An 18,859-nucleotide genomic window follows, 5' to 3' on the forward strand; every position below is an offset into this window, starting at 1 on the left:
TTTGACATTCAGTATTTGGAAAGGTCTTAAAGACATTCCTGTTTTTACAATCCTTTTTCAAATCCTTGTTATTCCAGGGAGATTAGTTTATACCTTCTGGCCCCAGCGGTTGTCAGCCTTGGCTGCTTTAGAGAATGAAATCCACCTTGTCCCTCAGTGTTTTTAGCTCATGGGATTCAATTCAAGTTCAGTCAGGTCTGCTTGGCTGGCATTTTGTCCTGTGAACAGACACTCAGTGGTGTCTCGTGTGTCTGCATTCACTCGGGACTCTATACTTGCTTGCTCCAAGCATAGTTAGGTCAGCTCCTAGAAACGCATTCAGGAGCAGACTTCAAAACATCAATTGCTTCATTTGTATGCAAATAGAAAGGTGGATAATTATATATTACACACCTTTGTGTAAGTTCATTTAATACTTGAAGCAGCCTTTGTCTCAAAGGAGTGTGCCCTTACTGAGAAAAAGGGTATGTGAATGGTACATTTATTCCTGGAGAGGGTGGATTGTACATCATGTCTGGACTTTTGTCTAGTTGGGTAGACAGTTCTGCCACACCAGCCATCCTACAAAAAAGAAATCTGCATAGATAAAGAAGTCTGTGTAGGCACTGTTTTGTGTCTTACTGCACACTTGAATTTTAGCCAAGAGAGGAATAAGTATTTGAACTGTAGTTTAACTGTAAAACGAGAGTATTGGTTAAGAGGAGGAGGATTAAAAACAGCACCTGTAATTCTTGAAGAGAACTGGGAAGGGAGGATCTCCATGTGATGGTCCACTGTCGCTCTGCCCTCCCCGGAAGTGGATTATGGTTAATCATGACATGCCAGTTTCTCTCTTCTTCTCACTTGTACGTTAAAGACTGGCCTGTCACCAGGAGGAAGTGTTCATATTAAGCAGAGTTGAATTCAAGAAGTACTTTAAAAAAAAAAAAAACCAGAAGAACTGAGTATCTAAAGCAGACAGGAAGAGGGGCTGTGATAAGGACATTGAGGTGTGTAAATGCAGGCATCACACAGACCATGAATTGTGAACAGGCTGTGAGTTATCAGTCATATGGTTTAATGAGGACATACTATAGAAAATAGAGAATGCCTTTTTGTCATCCATCAGTCAAAAAAAAAAACAGGCAGTAATGTAAAATTTCTCAAGATTCTTTTCTAAATGAATGCATATGAACTCCAAGCTACATAATTGTTTCTCAACTTCAGTTGCTCCCTTGCTGTAACAATACCTCAAATTGGGTGCACCAAAGGCTGCAAAGGCTAGAACACATAACTGCCTTGAGATATCCCTTTGAAGGACATGAGAGTTAAAAGGGAACAAAATCAGGCCTATTTAATAGCCTTTTTCATCCATTACTTTGGTTTCGGGTGAGGGTATAAATCTCAGCCATCCTTCCTTCCCTGTGACCCGGCAGGACACAGAGCCCTCCAGATGACCAGTTCTCCAGGGGAGCAATTACTAACTCACTGGCTTCCTGTGCAGCTTGATAATGTTCTGCTCCTGTTTTCAGCCTGGCTGCAGCGGGGCAATGATTTGATAATAAGAGATCCTGATCAAATTAAAAAGCGATTTGCTTCTGGATGATGATGGTGATAAAAGGGTTGATGTCCACACTGCCTGCATTTTTAAAGGTCAAAACATAGTCTAACTACAAACTACTACAAAAAGCAAAAGCAGCAGAAGCAGCATAAAGTTTGTGCTTTCTTTTCCCTTCATCGTTACATCTGGGAAAGGGTCTATTCTTTACTGCCTGAAATCCCGACTGGCTCTTTTTTACCTCACATTTGGAGGAGCTGAAACTGGAAGTGGGCACATTGGGAAGGTGACCATATAAGGAGTCCAAATTGCTAACCTCTGTAAATTAGAATCGAGCACTTGGGAGCTCTTGGTTCTCTGAGCTCTGGGTTCTCACACACGAATGCTCAGACTTGCATTTTTTTTTTTAAAGCAACAGCTTTTGCTTTAGTGGGACAGTCATAAGCGAATGTTGTTTGTACAGTGGTTCTTATCTGAGACTCAAGAGTAGGATGGAACTGATCTCAGTGTGAGTTAGAAGAGATTTTGGACTATTTCCCACCTGCATTGTTTAGAAAAGCAAGACAAGGGGGTCATGAAAGACCCCCTGGGGCACCACTTGCTCAGCCCGTCTAAGTCAGGAGCTTTGCAGGGAACCTCAGAGCTCTGTGAGCTGTGGTAGTGACAGAGGCAGAGGGCGGGCGGGCAGGGTTGCCAATGCCCCGCCTGGCCTGGGATTGCCTGTGCGCAGCTTCCGGAGAGCTCAGGGACCACATGGAGATGTGATTGGTCTCTAGACCACACCTAGTTGGTGAGTGCAGCTGCTGCCTGAAAATCTCTCAGCTCTGCCGCCATCGCTGGGGCGCACACAAGCCTACCTTCGGACGCCAGACGGGAGAGGGACCACGGAGCTGCCACGGTGGAGGAGTCCTGGAAACCTTGCTGAGTGAGTGAAATGGGGAGAGAGGGACGCTGGTGGCTGGCACTGAGGGCAGCTGCTGGGCAGGGCAGCAGTGGAGGTGAAAAACTGGTCTGTGATTGTTAGCACCTGGTGCATCTGTGCTGGAAGATGCACAAGAGCACAGTGGGGAAGGAGATGAGCCCAGAACCAAGTTGATGCCCACCTCTTGGCACTCCTGTGATCCCGGCTGGCCAGAAGGGCAAGCACGCCGAACCACAAAGCAGAGATCCTCAAACTCTTGTGAACTGATAAGCCTTGGGGCCAGAGGAATTGCAGAAGGGCTGCAATGAGGGCCTGCTGCCTTCCCCTTACCCAAATGGATCTCTCTTCCCTTCTCCTCCCAAGCAGCACTGACAGCCGGGGCCGCAGCTTGAGTGATGGCAAAAGAAAGCTTGATTCCACTAGCCCATTAGTAGCACTCACAATATTAAAAATGCAGGAGGTGGGTGGGAGGAGAGGGCCGAGGATGAAGACCAGTGCAGCAGCAAGGGCTGGGAACAGTCTGACTTCTCTTTCCAGCTCAGATCCAGATAGGGAGCCAAAGAACGAGGGTAACTTTGGGTTGAAAGAGTTCTATAGTGTAAATGCATAAAGAGTGTCCAGATGGTTGTTGTGGAGAAAATCAGCACTTTGGGCTTCCCTAGCCTTAGGAAAGCGTGTTTACTCTTTAGAGGGCGAGGACCTAGTCTAGCCTCCTGTCTCCCCACAGCCTGTAAGAGTGCCTGGCTCAGTAGCGCTTGTTCAGTGTCCAGTGGAGGTTGGGCAAGGGAGGGGACCGTCCTCTTTGAGTGCTCAGGGTCTCCCGGGTTCCCCTTGCCCCACAGGTCCTCAGGCCTCCCACGTAGGGCGATGCCGGCCTCGTCCACCATCCACGTGCTGCAGCTGCTGCGGGAGCTGCTCGCCTTCGTGCTCCTCAGCTACACAGTGCTCATCGGGGCGCTGCTGCTGGCCGGCTGGACCACCTACTTCCTGGTGCTGAAGTGACAGCGCCGCCGGCCGGGCTCCCAGCCCCGCCCGCCTCCCGCCCGCCCCCAGCCGCCGGCCCAACCGTGCGCTGCTCCGCCTCCAGCCACTGTCCCGCGGAACCCGCATAGCCCGCTAACGAGAGAATTCTCAGCATCGCGCCCGGGCCGGGGCTGCCTTTCGAGGCGAGGCCCTGGGCAGACCAACTACCCCTCAGGACTGCCGACCTCGCTCTGCAGGCTCTGCGCCCTCAGGCCCAGGGCCCGCCCTGCCCCGCGCAGATACTCCGGCGGTTGGGTGTCGGGAGAGGCAGTTACAGCCGTTACCCTCAGCCCCGCCCTCTCCCTCCCCGTTTGTCCAATCCCGACTGTGCCCTCGGGCAGGGGCGTGGCCATGGAATCAGGGCCGCCCAAGTGGAGGCCGCGCCCCGCGCCCCGCCCACGAAGTGGCCTCACTTCCGCCGTGTACGTCTGGCGTCCGCTCGCGGTGGGATGGCGGCTCTGCGGAGTTGGCTGTCGCGGAGCGTAGCCTCCGTTTTCAGGTACCGCTGCAGTCTTGTAGGACGTTAGCGTTGGACGGAGGGAGGCGACGCTGAGAACGTCATAACCAGAACTGCAGCCCCAGCTTTGAGGGCGTGCGCTTCGCTCCTGGCCGAGCGGGTCATGGCGTCCCGCCCCTCTCGAAGGTCTGAGGACGTCCCGCCTCTGCCCCGGGCCAGAGGCCTCCCGCCTCCTTGGCTCAGCCTGGGCTTTTGTCTCATTGACAGCTTTTCCGTTATTCAACCTTCTGAAAGCGAGGCCCCCAATCTCGGGCGGCCTTCTGGGGGCTGCTTGGCCTGCCCGCTAAGTGACTCCCGTTGGCCCGTCGAGGTCACTGGGGAGAGTAGGGGGAGAGGCCCGGGCAGTTGGCAAATTGTTAGAGGAAGTTTTCCCTGAGCGCAGAGGGGCTCCAGGGACTTGTGTGTCCCCCTGCCGGCCCTGCTCCCTGTGCCTCTTGACGCCAGAGCTCCGCTCGCAGCGCCTGCGGGCTCCAGGTGTTGCCCCGCGGAGATTATCAGACATCTTGCAGCTTAGGCCAGGGGTCCAGGGCTAAATCCTGCCTGCAGAAGCGCTTTATTTTGGCATGAGGTCTTTTAGAAACTTTGAATAACCTTTTAAACTTCCACACCTTTTGGCAGTTTTAATAACTACAAGCACCATTCGGCCCTCATTCCTGCACGGCGATGGTTCACGGGAGCCAAGTAGCTGTTGTCCCTTTCTGCCAGTCGGTGCTTTTCCAGTCCACCACGCTCCCCACTGAGCCCTGTTGTCCGGGAGGCCACCCTACGCCTTAATTTAGGTTCCAGCGTGGCCCGAGTTTGAGTTTCCAACCCCTGCAAATAAACTGAAGAGACTTTTACGATTGGTGAATGTGCCTTGTTAAACCTGACTTCTATTTCTAGGTACAGACAGCGTGTTCCAGTCGTGGCTAACGTTAAGAAGCGCTGTTTCTCAGAATTGATAAAACCATGGCACAAAACTGTGGCAGTTGGATTTGGGGTAACCCTGTGTGCAGTTCCTATTGCACAGGTGAGGTAACTGTCCTGTCATTCAGTGTTTCTTGTCTTAGTGTACTGTGTCCTCTAGAAGTCTCAGGTAGATGTGAAACAGCTGACAAGCTCTCATGGTTTTACGCAGTGCTCCCCCTGACCCCTGCATGATGGTATACTTTCTACTGTACCAGCATCTTCTTTTCAGAGCTGAGCAAATATATTCATATTCCCATTTTGATAGTCTCATTTGGTAGGAACAGTATGTCAAGTTGATCGAATTATATAAAGAGGGAAGAAAGAAGAAGAGCATATTAAAGTTTATCAACCAAATTTTTGCTGGAGGAGGTAATTAGGTTTATTTTTAGAGGAAGTACTGGGGATTGAACCCAGGACCTTGTGCATGCTAAGCGTGCACTCTGTTGCTTGAGCTATACCCTCCCCCAACAATATAGTCTTTCATTTAACAAAAATTTATTGAGCAACTTTTTTGTGCCATACACTGAGAATGTAAGAGCAAATCAAGAAAAAAGTTTCTGCTTTTATAAAGCTTATATTCTGGAGAAATGAAATGGAAAGAAAATGGAATGAAGGAGAGTAATATATGAAGCCAGAGATAGCTAAGGACCAAAAGGTACTTCAATTTTTGTCCTTTGTGGGCCACTGTAAAGTGTTGGATTTTTTTTTTTAATTTTTAGAATTGATTAGAGTTTTTTTAATTGAAGTTTAGTTGGTTTACAGTGTTGTGTTTCCAGTGCACAGCACAGTGATTCAGTTATACATATATATATTCTTTTTCATATTCTTTTCCATTTTAAATTATTACAAGGTATCAAATGTAGTTCCCTATGCTATATATTAGGACCTTGTTGTTAATCTATTTTGTGTATAGTAGTTTGTAACTGCCAATCCCAAACTCCTAATTTATCCTGTCCCTCCTTTGCCCTTTGGTTTTGTTCTGTGTTTGTCTCTGTTTAAGTTCATTTGTATTTTTTTTTAAGATTCCATATATAAGTGATACCATATGTTTTTCTCTCTGATTTACTTCACTTGCTATTAGAATCTCTTGATCCATCCATGTTGCAAATGGCATTGTTTTATTTTTTATGGCTGAGTAGTATTCCATTGTATAAATATACCACAACTTCTTCATCCAATCATCTGTCGATGGACATTTAGGTTGTTATGTCTTGGCTACTGTATATAGTGCTGCTATGAAAATTGGAGTGCATGTATCTTTTCAAATTAAGAGTTTTCTCCGGATATATGTGCAGTACTTGGATTGCTGGATCATATGGTAACTGTATTTTTAATTTTTTAAGGAACCTCCATTATTGTTTTCCATAGTGACTTCACCAAATTATATTCCCACCAACAGTGTAGGAGGGTTCCCTTATCTCCACACCCTCTCCAGCATTTCTTGTTTGTGGACTTTTGAATGATGGCCATTCTGACTGGTGTGAGGTGATACCTCATTGTAGTTTTGATTTGCATTTCTCTGATAATTAATAGTATTGAGCATCTTTTCATGTGCTGATTGGCCATCTGTATGTCTTCTTTGGAAAAATGTCTTTTTAGGTCTTCGGCCTGTTTTTTGATTGGGTTGTTTTTTGTTACTGAGTTACATGATCTGTCTGTATATTCTGGAAATTAAGCCCTTGTCAGTTGCATCATTTGCAAATATTTTCTCCCAGTCTGTAGGTTGTCTTTTTGTTTTGTTCATGGTTTCCTTTGCTGTGCAAAAACGCTTTGGATTTTATTATGAAAAAGAAGCCACAGAGGGTTTTAACATAAGCTTATTATGACCTGACATAAGTTTTTAAAGGTTTCTGTGTGGAAGTAAGACCAGTAGGGGTCCAGGCATGAGATGATGGTGGGCTTGGATTAAATGCAGAGAAGCAGGCTGAATGTGGTCAGCGGGAGTTGCTAATGGATCAGATGTGAAGTATGTAACTTAGATTCCAGTGCTTTTACAAGGCCTAAGCAACTGAAAGGAGTTGCCATATGGTAGGATAGGAGTGGGTTTTGGGAGGAGGAAATCAAGAGTTCAGTTTTGGAAATGACAGAATGAGATGTCCGGTAGACATCTAGGTGGAGCTGTCAAGCAGACAGTTGATATGGAAGTGGTACCTTATTAAGAAATCATTTGTTATGTGCTTTATAGGGAAGAGCTAAATAGGAAACCAGCAAGCCCCATTTTGGCAAAATATTCCTGATACTTAAACATGTGTTTGTCACAACAAGGTTAATTCCATTTATCACAAGTATTGTCAGCATCTTCTGAGGCTCACTCTTGAGCCCTTCTCTTTTTGTGCCTTACTTCAACCCTCATCTCCGCAGACTAATGAATTTTTTAACCCCAAAACCCTTACTTAAACAGCAAGCCATTTTCAGTCACAATTAAGAGAGTCTTTTCTTTCTGCCTCCAAAAGATTTTTTTGTGTTTGTCCTATTTAGTTCATATACTGTTCCTTAAGCTCTAGTTACCTCAGTTCTAGGCCACATGACAGGAGCCTCCGGTTGACAGGAGCCACTAGTCATTCTCCTGCAGGAACAGCAGTGCCACTTCAGTTCTTCAGAGTCTACAGAGGCTCTCCGTTATGTGTTACAAAACTAAAGTCCAGAAGGCTCTCCCCGCACTCAGTGCCCTAGCCAGCCTCATCTCTCTTGTGCCGCCTACTCCATCCAGGCTAGGTCCCTGAACATCCCCTGCGTGCAAGCTATGTATTTTTTTCCTCATTGTTTCTTGTCCAGGGTGCCTGTCCATTCTAATCCTAGTTGTCTTCAGACCCAAGTCCCACCTTTTTTGAAAGCCTTTCCTAGTTACTGGCCAACAGCGATCTCCCTTTCTGACCACTGATGTTGTATATTTTGATACTTGATGATAATCCATTTGACTCCCCTGAGTCAGCAGAGCATAATGGAAACTTTGGGGTGAGAAGATTTGGTTTGAGGTCTAGATGTGTGTCTTTTGGGGAAAGTTGCATAATTATTCTGAGCATCCATTTCCTCATCTTTGAAAAAGAAGTGATAATACCTGGACTTGTGAGGAACGAGTAAAAATGCATTGTAAAATGGAGGCCGTTGTGAAGACATAAATCATCAGAATATGTCAAAATCAGCTTCTCTTGAGCAGAGATGATGTCATTCTTTCCCTTTTAGCCCCTCAGTGCAAGGTACTTAATAAATATTTAAATAATTATTTGATTGAGTGAAATTTAAATGTGATAAATACAATTCGTGATTCATTAGTGTATCAAAGATATTTGACTGCTGCTTTCAACAGGCAGTGATTCAGTGTTTATACTTTAAAGAGTAAAAACAGGTCAGCAGATGAGAGGGGGATTGGTTTGTTGGTTCTGATACAGTAAATCCTCTGCTGAAGAAGAAAAAGGCAGAGTTAGGGATGATTTGTCTTCATGGTTGCCAGTTTTTGATCAAGGTGGCCACATTCCCTTAACTCTTGAAGTAGTTCTACTGACTTTGGGTTTGTTTTTTTTAACATAACAGCTGAGATCAGAGTGAAGCGTTTCCCTTCCCGCCAAGACTGTACTGCTCAGTCTGCAGAACTGTCCTCCCCATCCACTCACTCACTTTCTTAGACTCAGCTTAAAATTTATTAACTATGAAGCGTTTTCTAAGCTATTCTCATTCCACATAGAAGTGATTGCTCCCTTATGTGTGCCCCTAAGGACCTCTTCCACAGCTCCTACGGTACTTGATTGTATTAATTTTCAAGTTCACTGTTAGCCCCAGCTTCCCTCTCCCCCATCTGAAATCTTCAAGAGCAGAGACTATATCTCATTTATCTTTATATCCCAAGCATGAAATCTGTTGATTATAAATACTAGCCTCTTATTTTATATAAAGGAATACTTTGCTTTTTGGAGCAGAACATAAGGGATAAATTACTCTCTAGATTATTTTCTTTTTTTTTGTATCTTTTTTAAAAATTGAAGTATAGTCAGTTACAATGTGTCAATTTCTGGTGTACAGCACAATGTCCCAATCATGTATATACATACGTATATTCGTTTTCATAAAAGTTCATTACATGATATTGAATATAGTTCCTTGTACTATACAGAAGAAATTTTTAAAAAATCTATTTTTATATATAGTGGCTAACATCTGCAAATCTCAAACTCCCAAATTTATCTCTTCCCACCCCCATTCCCCCAGTTTAACCATGAGATTGTTTACTATGTCTGCAAGTCTGTTTCTGTTTTGTAAATGAGTTCATTAGTATCCTCTTTTTTTCTTTTTTTAGATTCCACATATGAGTGATATCATACGGTATTTTTCTTTCTCTTTCTGGCTTACCTCATTTAGAATGACAATCTCCAGGTCCATCCATGTTGCTGCAAATGGCATTATTTTATTCTTTTTTTATGGCTGAGTAGTATTCCATTGTATCAATATACCACAGCTTCTTTATCCAGTCATCTGTCATTGGACATTTAGGTTGCTTCCATGTCTTGGCTATTGTAAATAGTGCTGCTATGAACATTGGGGTGCATGTATCTTTTTGAATTAGAGTTCCCTCTGGATAGATGCCCAGGAGTGGGATTGCTGGATCATATGGTAAGTCTGTTTTTAGTCTTTTGAGGAATCTCCATGCTGTTTTCCATATGGCTGCAGCAAACTACATTCCCACCAGCAGTGTAGGAGGGTTCCCTTTTCTCCACACTCTCTCCAGCATTTATTGTTCATGGACTTTTGAGTGATGTCCATTCTGACTGGTGTGAGGAGATACCTCATTGTAGTTTTGATTTCATTTCTCTGATAATTAGTGATATTGAGCATTTTTTTCATGTGCCTATTGACCATTTGTATGTCTTCTTTGGAGAGTTGCTTGTTTAGGTCTTCTGCCCATTTTCGGATTGGGTTGTTTATTTTTTGTTACTAAGTTGTATGAGCTGTTTATATATTCTGGAAATTAAACCTGTTGCATCATTTGCAAATATTTCCTCCCATTCCATAGATTGTCTTTTTGTTTTTCTTATGGAAAAGCTTAATTAGGTCCCATTTGCTTATTTTTGCTTTTATGTCCGTTCCCTGGGTAGACTGCCCTAAGAGAACATTGCTAAGATTTATGTCAGAAAATGTTTTGTCTGTTTTCTTCTAGGAGGTTTATCATGTCTTCTCTTGAAGTCTTTAAGCCATTTTGAGTTTATTTTTGTGTATGGTATAAGGGAGGGTTCTAACTTCATTGATTTACATGCTGCTGTCCAGTTTTCCCAACACCACTTGCTGAAGAGACTGTTTTTCTTCCATTGTGTATTCTTGCCTCCTTTGTTGAAGATTAATTGACTGTAGGTCTGTGGGTTTATTTCTGGGCTCTCTATTCTCTTCCATTGATCCATAGATCTGTTTTTATGGTAGAATTATTTTCATGTTGTTTTTAATAGTAAAAATAAAGCTTAAAAAGTAGCACAGAAGCAGCATAGGCATGAGAACCATGTTTGTTTGTCACGTGACCGTCTATGATGTTCTCAGCTCCAGCTTTAGTTATAAGTTGAGTGAAAATGTTTGTGTCTTTCAGAAATCGGAGCCTCACTCTCTTAGTAACGATGCATTAATGAGGAGGGCTGTGTCTTTGGTAACAGATAGCACCTCTACCTTTCTCTCTCAGACCACATACGCACTGATTGAAGCTATCACTGAATATACTAAGGTAAGTGCTCTCTTAAGTCTTGATCCTGTAAATCGTTAGCTAACTGTGGCTCACAGACCAGATCCAGTCTGCCATCTTTGTCTGTCGTTTGACTGGAGCACAGCCGGGCTCGTCGTTTGGGTGCTGTCCCACTGCTCCGGTGAGTGGAGTAGTTGCAGCAGAGGCTGTAGGGCCCGCTCCGGCCTTTTACCAAAAAAGCTGGCTGAGCCCTGATCTGAGTCACTGGTTTTTAGACTTTTTCCAGGAACCCTTTTTAAAAGAAAAATCTTAAATACAGCAGCCTAGTATATAAGACAGGGAGACACACTGATCTGGTTCAGTTAGGGGTGAAGGGGTCCAAAAGTCCACCAGCAGCAGCACCAGGGACTCCTTTGTGAGGACAGTTTGAAACCTCTGATCTGACCTGATGGAGTCTATGGATAAAAGTCTCACATGTTTACCTACCTTCGTTTTGCAGTAGACTTTTTCTCAGCTTTCTGAATTTTTCATCTGCATTGTGTTCTCTTTTTATGTCTGAATTGCTAACAAGCTTTTAGGAACATAGAAGTTTACGAGGGGAGATAACCACGTCCCAGAATAACGCCTCTGCGCCATGCAGCAGTGCAGTTTCAGTGAGATGGGACTGAAGGGCCAGTGGCTGTAATGGGACTTCATCACCTTGATGTGTAAGTCTCACTAATTCTAATATGCCTCACTTAACTCTACTCATTTTTTCTACATTTGTAGGCTGTTTATACCTTAATTTCTCTGTACCGACAATATACAAGTTTACTTGGGAAAATGAATTCACAGGAGGAAGATGAAGTGTGGCAGGTGATCATAGGCGCTAGAGTTGAGGTAAGCAAACAGTTACTAGGCCCTTTGTATTAGTGCTCCTACCTCACTGTAATATCTAAATTATTGAATTAAGATGTGTTACCAGTTACTGGTCTAAATCTGTTCTGAATAAGTCCAGTTAAATGTGTTCAGTGACGTAATAAAGGGTCATGTTGTCCTGAGTGCTTTAATTTACAGATGACGTCAAAACAACAAGAATACTTGAAGCTGGAAACCACCTGGATGACTGCAGTTAGTCTTTCAGAGATGGCAGCAGAAGCTGCTTACCAGACTGGTAGGTTGAAGCTTTTACTCTGGAGTGCTGTTTGAGTTTCCATCTAGCTGTAAAATGAGGATATTGTGGCTCTGACTGTGAGAAAATGTTCCCATTTCCAATATATTAACCAATATTTTATTTGCCCCTGTAGATGAGATCAGTAAAAGTTAGGTGAACAATATCTAGAAAGTGAAAAACAGTAAAACTTCTGTCAGTTGGAAATTTTGATTGCTTCCAAATAGTTTTTAAGCATTTTATTTCTTATAGCCCAGATAATTTATGAATAACTAGTATCTTTGTGGTAAGCATTTTATAGACAATTTAACTTAAAGTAGGAGCTATTATCATTCCCACTTTACAGATGAAGATAGAAATGAAGAAACTGGCGGACAGAGGGGTAAGTAACTCACCCAGTATGCTGTGTACAGTAGGTAAGCAGCCAAACTGGGATTCCGCCAGGTGGATCAAATTCTGAAGCCTTTGCTCCTGGTAGTCAGGGCTTCAGCCTTGTGTCTTGCTGCCCCAGTACAGAAAATGCAGTTATTCATTCACCAGGGTGTTCTTTAACCATCACTACCTTTCCGGTGGACTTGAGCTGAATTGTTTTCTAATTAAATGTATTTGAGGGAAACCTTCATTTGACAGTCTTGGTCAAATGATTGGTCCCAAACTGTGTTGCCACAGAAATTCTTAAACTCATTTGTTAAAATGCTTTTGTTTTCTGAAGTCTTAAAAAAGATAAAGGATTTTTTTTTAAGCAAAAGCAAAAAGAATCATTAGTTAACCAAAATCTGAGGAATCAGAGTCTGAAAACAGGGTTGAAATGAAGAGTGAAATAATAGGTTAAAAGTAGCTTCATGGTAGTGGCACACCAAAAGTGGGAGGAAGGATTCCAGGCGTATTTGCTGACGGTACAAAAGCAGGAACTTCCCTAGGCAGGCTCAGACCTGGCAGGAGGAAAGAGGGAGAGTGTGTAAACATTACAGACATTTTCCCAGAACAGATTGAAAGGGCTCACAAAGATTCTGAACAGAATTTAAAATAGAAGTATGTATCTCTCATGTGGCAAAAAGAAAACTCCTAAAAACTAGAAGAAAAAATAGAATTATCTACAAAGGAAGTATAATTAGACATTAATCCTGTCCACAGCCCTAGATGCAGGGTGACAGACCAGTAACCTAGAATTTTCTATCCATCCGTGTGTATCACTAAAATGTGAGAATGAAAGATATTTTCATACATATAAAAACTCAAAATTTACAAACCACATATGCTTTCTAGAAAAACTACTTTGTAAAGGAAAATTAGAAGCAGCTGATATACAAGAATAATGAACAAAATTTAGTAAAACTTGCCAAAAGCTCTGAGTGTCTGGGGAAGAAGTGAAAGCATGCTAAGCGTTCTTCTTTGAAAAGCGAGATACAAGCTTAACATTAGACACTGTTAAATAGTTCAAAAGAAATTAGGGGGAAAGGGACAAAGAAAACTTGATAAATTCAATCAAGACAGGAAAGGTTTAAGAAATAAAACCTGACAATTAGAAAGTGCAAAGTAAAACAGAGGAACACACTCAAACATCAGTAATCACAATAACTAAGAATAAATTTATTATATCTTCAGACTGTAGTAGAAAAATGATTCTAGCTAAAATTTTATGGAGGCACGCCTAAAACAAAAAGGCATAGGAAGGTTGAAAATTATAAAAAGATAAACTGAACCATTATTAACAAAAAGGAGGATGCCGCCCCCAAAAGGCAGCAGAGCAATGTCAGAATCAGAAAAGAGATTCAAGACAAAATACATTAAATGGGACAGAACAAAATAAAACAGACTCACAGACATTGAAAACAAACATGATTATGGGGCTGGGGAGGAATAAATTGGTAGTTTGAGATTTGCAGCTACTAATATATATAGAATAGATAAATAACATGTTTATACTGTATAGCACAGGGAAACTATATTCAATATCTTGTAGTAACTTACAGTAAAAAAGAATATGAAAATATATGTATGTTCATGTATGGCAGAAGCATTATGCTGTGCATCAGAAATTGATACAACATTGTATACTGACTCCACTTCAATAAATATATATATACACAAATAAAAGGGACAGGACAGTTCATCAAGAAGACATCAGTCACAAAATGTGTACCTAATAAGGCAAAAACTGATAGATTTATAAGGAGAAATTGAGCTTTATACACATCTCATATTTACAGGTCAAGACCAAAAAAACTTAAGGGTTGGAACAGAATAACTTGAGCTTAACCAAATATATATATATATATGTATAGATATATTGAATATAAAATTTTGCCCCCACCAAAAAATTCTCAAATATAAATAGTACACAAACATGTACAGAAGCTGATTTTTATGCCTAGTGACAAAGACTCAAATCCTTTGATACTCCCCTTCCTCACCAAAAATCAAAATGAAAATTTAACTCATACATCTCAATATCAAAAAAAAAACCTTGTTGAAAAATGGACAGAAGACCTGAATAGATATTTTTCCAAAGACACAACAGATGACCAACAGGCACGTGAACAGAGGCTCAGCATCACTAATCAGCAGAGAAATGTAAATCCAAACCACAGTGAGACAGCCATTCTGACAGGTGTGAGGTGACAGCATCAATACGTATGATTATAAATAACAAATGTTGGCAAGGATGTAGAGAAAAGGGAACTCTAGTACACAGCTGCTGGGAATGTAACTTGATGCAGCCACTGTGAAAAACACTATGGAGGTTCCTCAAAAAAAACTTAAAACTAGAACTGCCATATGATCCAGCAATTCCACTCCTGGATCTGTATTTGTAGAAAACAAAAACACTAATTTGAAAAGATACATGCACATTGTTCACAGCAGCATTATTTACAGAAGCCAAAAATATGGAAGCAACCTAAGTGTCCATCAACAGATGTGGTGTGTAGACAGACAGAAAGACAGACAGACACACACACACACACACGACTACTACTCAGCCATAAAAAAGGACAGAATTTTGCCATTTGCAGCCACATGCGTGGAGTTGGAGGATATTAGATTTAGTGAAATAAGTCAGATAGAGAAAGATAAATACTGTATGATATCACTTGTTTGTGGAATCCAAAAAGAACCTAGAGAATAAACTAGTGGTTACCAGTTGGAGGGAGAGGGAAGGAGAGGAAGGGCAGCACAGGGGCAGGGATGAAGAGGTACTGGCTACCATGTATAAAATAAGCTACAAGGATATACTATGCAGCACAGGGAATATAGCCAACATTTTATGGTAACTGTAAATGGAGTATAGCCTTTAAAAATTGAAAATAACTATGTTGTACACCTGAAACTTATATACTCTTGTAAATCAACTATACTTCAATTTTTAAAAAATGGAAATTTAAAAGTATTTAGTTCACAGATGACCTAAATAAGCAATTCTCCAGTGAAGACATACAAATGGCCAATAGGCACGTGGAAAAAACGCTCAATATCACTAATTATCAGAGAAATGCAAATCAAAACTACAATGAGGTATCACCTCACACCAGTCAGAATGGCCATCATTCAGAAGTCCACAAACAAGAAATGCTGGAGAGGGTGTGGAGATAAGGGAACCCTCCTACACTGCTGGTGGGAATGTAGTTTGGTGCAGCCATTATGGAAGACAGTATGGAGACTCCTCAAAAGACTAAAAATAGACTTACCATATGATCCAGCAATCCCACTCCTGGGCATATGTCCAGAGAGAACCTTAATTCAAAAAGATACATGCACCCCAGTGTTCATAGCAGCACTATTTACAATAGCCAAGACATGGAAGCAACCTAAATGTCCACTGACAGATGACTGGATAAAGAAGCTGTGGTATATTTATATAGTGGAATACTACTCAGCCATAAAAAGAATAAAATAATGCCATTTGCAGCAACATGGATAGACATGGAGATCGTCCTTCTGAGTGAAGTAAGCCAGAAAGAGAAAGAAAAATGCCATATGATAGCACTTATATGTGGGATTTTAAAAGAAAAAAAAGAAAATGAACTTATTTACAAAACAGAAACAGACTCACAGACATAGAAAACAAACTTATGGTTACCAGTGGGGAAGCGGGTGGAAAGGGATAAATTGGGAGTTTGAGATTTGCAGATGTTAGCCACTATATATAAAAATAGATTTTAAAAATTTCTGTATAGCACATGGAACTATATTCAATATCATGTAATAAACTTTAATGAAAAAGAATATGAAAACGAACATGTGTATGTATATGACAGACATTGTGCTGTACACCAGAAATTGACATATTGTAACTGACTATACTTCACTTAAAAAATATGTAAATAAAAATAAAAATAATTGGGACTGTCATGACTAGTATAGCAGACCCAGAGTTGTAGACAAAGTAGCTCTTAAGTAGAAATTGACCCCTTTAAAGGCTCATGTCATGAATACTAAGGACAGCAGCCGTGAATAACAGGTAGTGTTCTTTGAACTAAGAAGTACTGAAAATAAACTTTTAACCCGGTAAGTTAGAAAAAGAGCAAAATTAATTCAGACAGTGTAGAATAAGAAATAAAAAATATGATCAAAAAGAAATAGTCAAAAAAGCAAAACCTGGTTCCTTGAAAGGAATTAAAAATAAGATTTCACAAGTATAGCTGCCTAGAGAGTAAAGGTGACATCAGAAAGGGATATTATAGATACAGAGGGTTTTTTTAAATTATGTGAGAATATTTTGTTCTTTATGTAATTCCCAAATTGTCCCAAGAAGTAAAGAATCTAAATGAGACCAGTAACCACAAAAGTTGAAAGTACTCACAAAGACTGTGGGCCCTCAAAACAGACACCAAGCCCAGGCAGTTTTGTGGGAGAGTTTTATCAAATCTGCAAGAAGCGTACTGCCTGTGTTGCAGAAAGTGTTCCAGTACCCAGAAAGTGACGGCACGCCTCCCGGCTGTTGCAGCTGTACGAGCCAGCATAGCCTGACCCCAGACTGGGCTGGGCCGGCACCAACACAAAAAGGCTAACTGGAGCTCAGTATCACTCATGAATATGGGTATAAATCAAATGTAGCCATTTACCTTCAAAATACAATAAATCAACATTAAAACTATCAACGTTTATTTACTACTTGAGTTTATCTGCAGTAGATTAGAGGAGAAAAGCCACCCGTACAATCCTATCGATGTATGCCCCAGAAGCCTTCAGCAAAGTGTTGTGTGCAGTATGATTTAAATCTCAGTACGCATGAATAGAGAGAATTTTCTTAACATGATAAAGGCTAAGTAATCCCATTTCATAGTGAAATATGAGAAGCGTTTCCATCAATGTCAGAAATGAGAAGGATGCCTGCTATTCACCACCTCTCAACATGGCACTGAAGGTTCTCAATGCAGTGAGACAGAAAAGAACCACCCAAAGGTCCTGCAGATGAACTTAATACGCGTATCTCTGTGATGACATGCACTGACAGCAGGTGTCATGATAGTGCTCGAGAACAAACAAAATTGCCAAACATGTTCAGTAAATACCGTTTTTGCCATTATGTAGATTGAAAGTCACAAGATGTTTTCCTATGCATCCCACATATACATATAGTGACTTTTTTAAAAGACGTAATTGGCTTTATTCAGTGGTTCATGAATTGGACAGCAGCCCATCTAGGAACTAGAAGAATGTTATTTATAGTAACATTTTAAAGAATGAAGAGGATGCCCTTTAAACGTTCCAACAGAGGTTATCTCTGAATATTGGGTAGGGTGAGGAAAGACATCTTTTGACAGTTTTATAAGTGATCTCTTAATTTGTCAAAAGGAAAAAAACTGTCAAAAAGAAATGTATTACTTGTACAGTTAAAAAATTATAATCTTAAAACATCTATACTAAGCTGTGTAGCCATAAAGAGGATTGTGGGAACTGCATTTGATACGTATGATAATGGTAGCTGCTGAGAGCCGGAGGAGGATGCCGGGGTTCTGACAATGAGTAAAATGCAGACCTGAACATGGAGGTAGAGGGTCTTCCACTCTGCAGAGAGAAGGCCGGCAGGGAGGGCAAGGAACGTGGCTGCAAGAACGGCTCAGGTGACAGCCACAGCACCTGCAGGCTTACCTTGTGTCCACTTGCACCTTCTTCGCCCTGCTCGTCCGCTCAGTATCTTTGGCTCATCTTTTGGCAGGAGCGGACCAGGCCTCGGTAACCGCCAGGAGCCATATCCAGCTGGTGAAATCGCAGGTTCAGGAGGTGCGCCAGCTCTCCCAGAAAGCGGAAACCAAGTTGGCAGAAGCACAGACAGAAGAACTCCGACAGAAAACACAGGAGGAAGGGAGTGAGAGGGCTGAGCTGGAGCAGGAGGCCTACCTGCGTGAGGACTGAGGGCCTGAGCTGTCGCCCACGGCTGCCTGCTCAGCCCGGGGAAGGCGGGGGCAGACACCAGCTGGCCCGTGGTCGGCACATCTTCCTCTGCAAGGAGAGGCAGTGACAGGTCCTGCCCCTGCCCAGAGGTCACTGCGAGGGCCTGACCCCTACCCCAGGGTCTCAGGCTTGTCCTGGACCTGGCTCTCAGCTCATGGGCACTGTACCCTGTTTACCACTGCACCCACCCAGCACAGGGGCCCTCTCACCACCTGTCTTTACCTCCCACCCAGGGCATCTCACCAGCCTGGCCAGAGAGAGGGGGTCTTCCCTGTCATGTCCACAAGTTCGTAGCCGTTTAACCTGTTTCCCACCTTATTCACGTTTCAAATATGATTTAGTATTTGCTCCCTCCATAGGAATGTGAGTTTTTCAGGGAAAGGGGAGCCTGTGCTGTTTAAGTGTTTCTAATGCCTTCTCTGACCTGGCCCCGCTGCCCTGTAAGGATGGCTCAGGCCCAGGAACTGGATGTGGAGTGTTTACCTGGTGCTCTCAGCAGGACTTATTCCAACACATGCTTCTCATTTCTTTCGAGTTTCTCTATTGTATCTCAAGGAGAATAATTTTTTTTTGCAATTTAAAAAAGAAAGTGTGTGTATCTTCTGGAGCCCTGTGCAGCCTCCCTCCTTCAACCCCCAGACTGGAGGGGCCCCTGGGGCTCCAGGAGGCCCCCACAGAGCTCTGCAATCGCTGCATTTTTGCCCATTCAA

The 18,859-nt window shown here is 42.4% G+C and overlaps 2 protein-coding genes across 2 annotated transcripts; both read left to right on the plus strand.

Moving 5' to 3' along the window:
- The first annotated feature begins 108 nt into the window (after window positions 1-108).
- On the plus strand, window positions 109-3,676 carry LOC141575771 (uncharacterized). Its single transcript, XM_074356064.1, has 2 exons — window positions 109-2,462; window positions 3,302-3,676. Exon 2 carries the CDS (start codon window positions 3,327-3,329, stop codon window positions 3,459-3,461), a length of 135 nt encoding a protein of 44 aa, XP_074212165.1. The 5' UTR covers window positions 109-2,462; window positions 3,302-3,326; the 3' UTR covers window positions 3,462-3,676.
- A 153-nt stretch (window positions 3,677-3,829) lies between these two features.
- DIABLO (diablo IAP-binding mitochondrial protein) lies at window positions 3,830-18,756 on the plus strand. The gene is made up of 6 exons (XM_010969680.3): window positions 3,830-3,981; window positions 4,882-5,008; window positions 10,514-10,645; window positions 11,372-11,482; window positions 11,660-11,756; window positions 17,914-18,756. The coding sequence occupies exons 1-6, from the start codon at window positions 3,932-3,934 to the stop codon at window positions 18,108-18,110; spliced, it is 714 nt and encodes a 237-aa protein (XP_010967982.1). The 5' UTR covers window positions 3,830-3,931; the 3' UTR covers window positions 18,111-18,756.
- The last annotated feature ends 103 nt before the right edge of the window (window positions 18,757-18,859 follow it).

The sequence above is a fragment of the Camelus bactrianus genome, chromosome 32 (assembly GCF_048773025.1).
Source record: "Camelus bactrianus isolate YW-2024 breed Bactrian camel chromosome 32, ASM4877302v1, whole genome shotgun sequence".
Classification (NCBI taxonomy): Eukaryota; Metazoa; Chordata; class Mammalia; order Artiodactyla; family Camelidae; genus Camelus; species Camelus bactrianus.

What these genes read in the sequence shown, in the direction of transcription:
- LOC141575771 (XM_074356064.1), top strand. Translation starts at nt 3,327, where the DNA reads ATGCCGGCCTCGTCCACCATCCACGTGCTGCAGCTGCTGCGGGAGCTG.
- DIABLO (XM_010969680.3), top strand. Translation starts at nt 3,932, where the DNA reads ATGGCGGCTCTGCGGAGTTGGCTGTCGCGGAGCGTAGCCTCCGTTTTC. An exon ending in CTATCACTGAATATACTAAG is followed by an intron (nt 10,646 to 11,371) that starts GTAAGTGCTCTC and finishes CTACATTTGTAG; the next exon opens with GCTGTTTATACCTTAATTTC. An exon ending in TCATAGGCGCTAGAGTTGAG is followed by an intron (nt 11,483 to 11,659) that starts GTAAGCAAACAG and finishes TTTAATTTACAG; the next exon opens with ATGACGTCAAAACAACAAGA.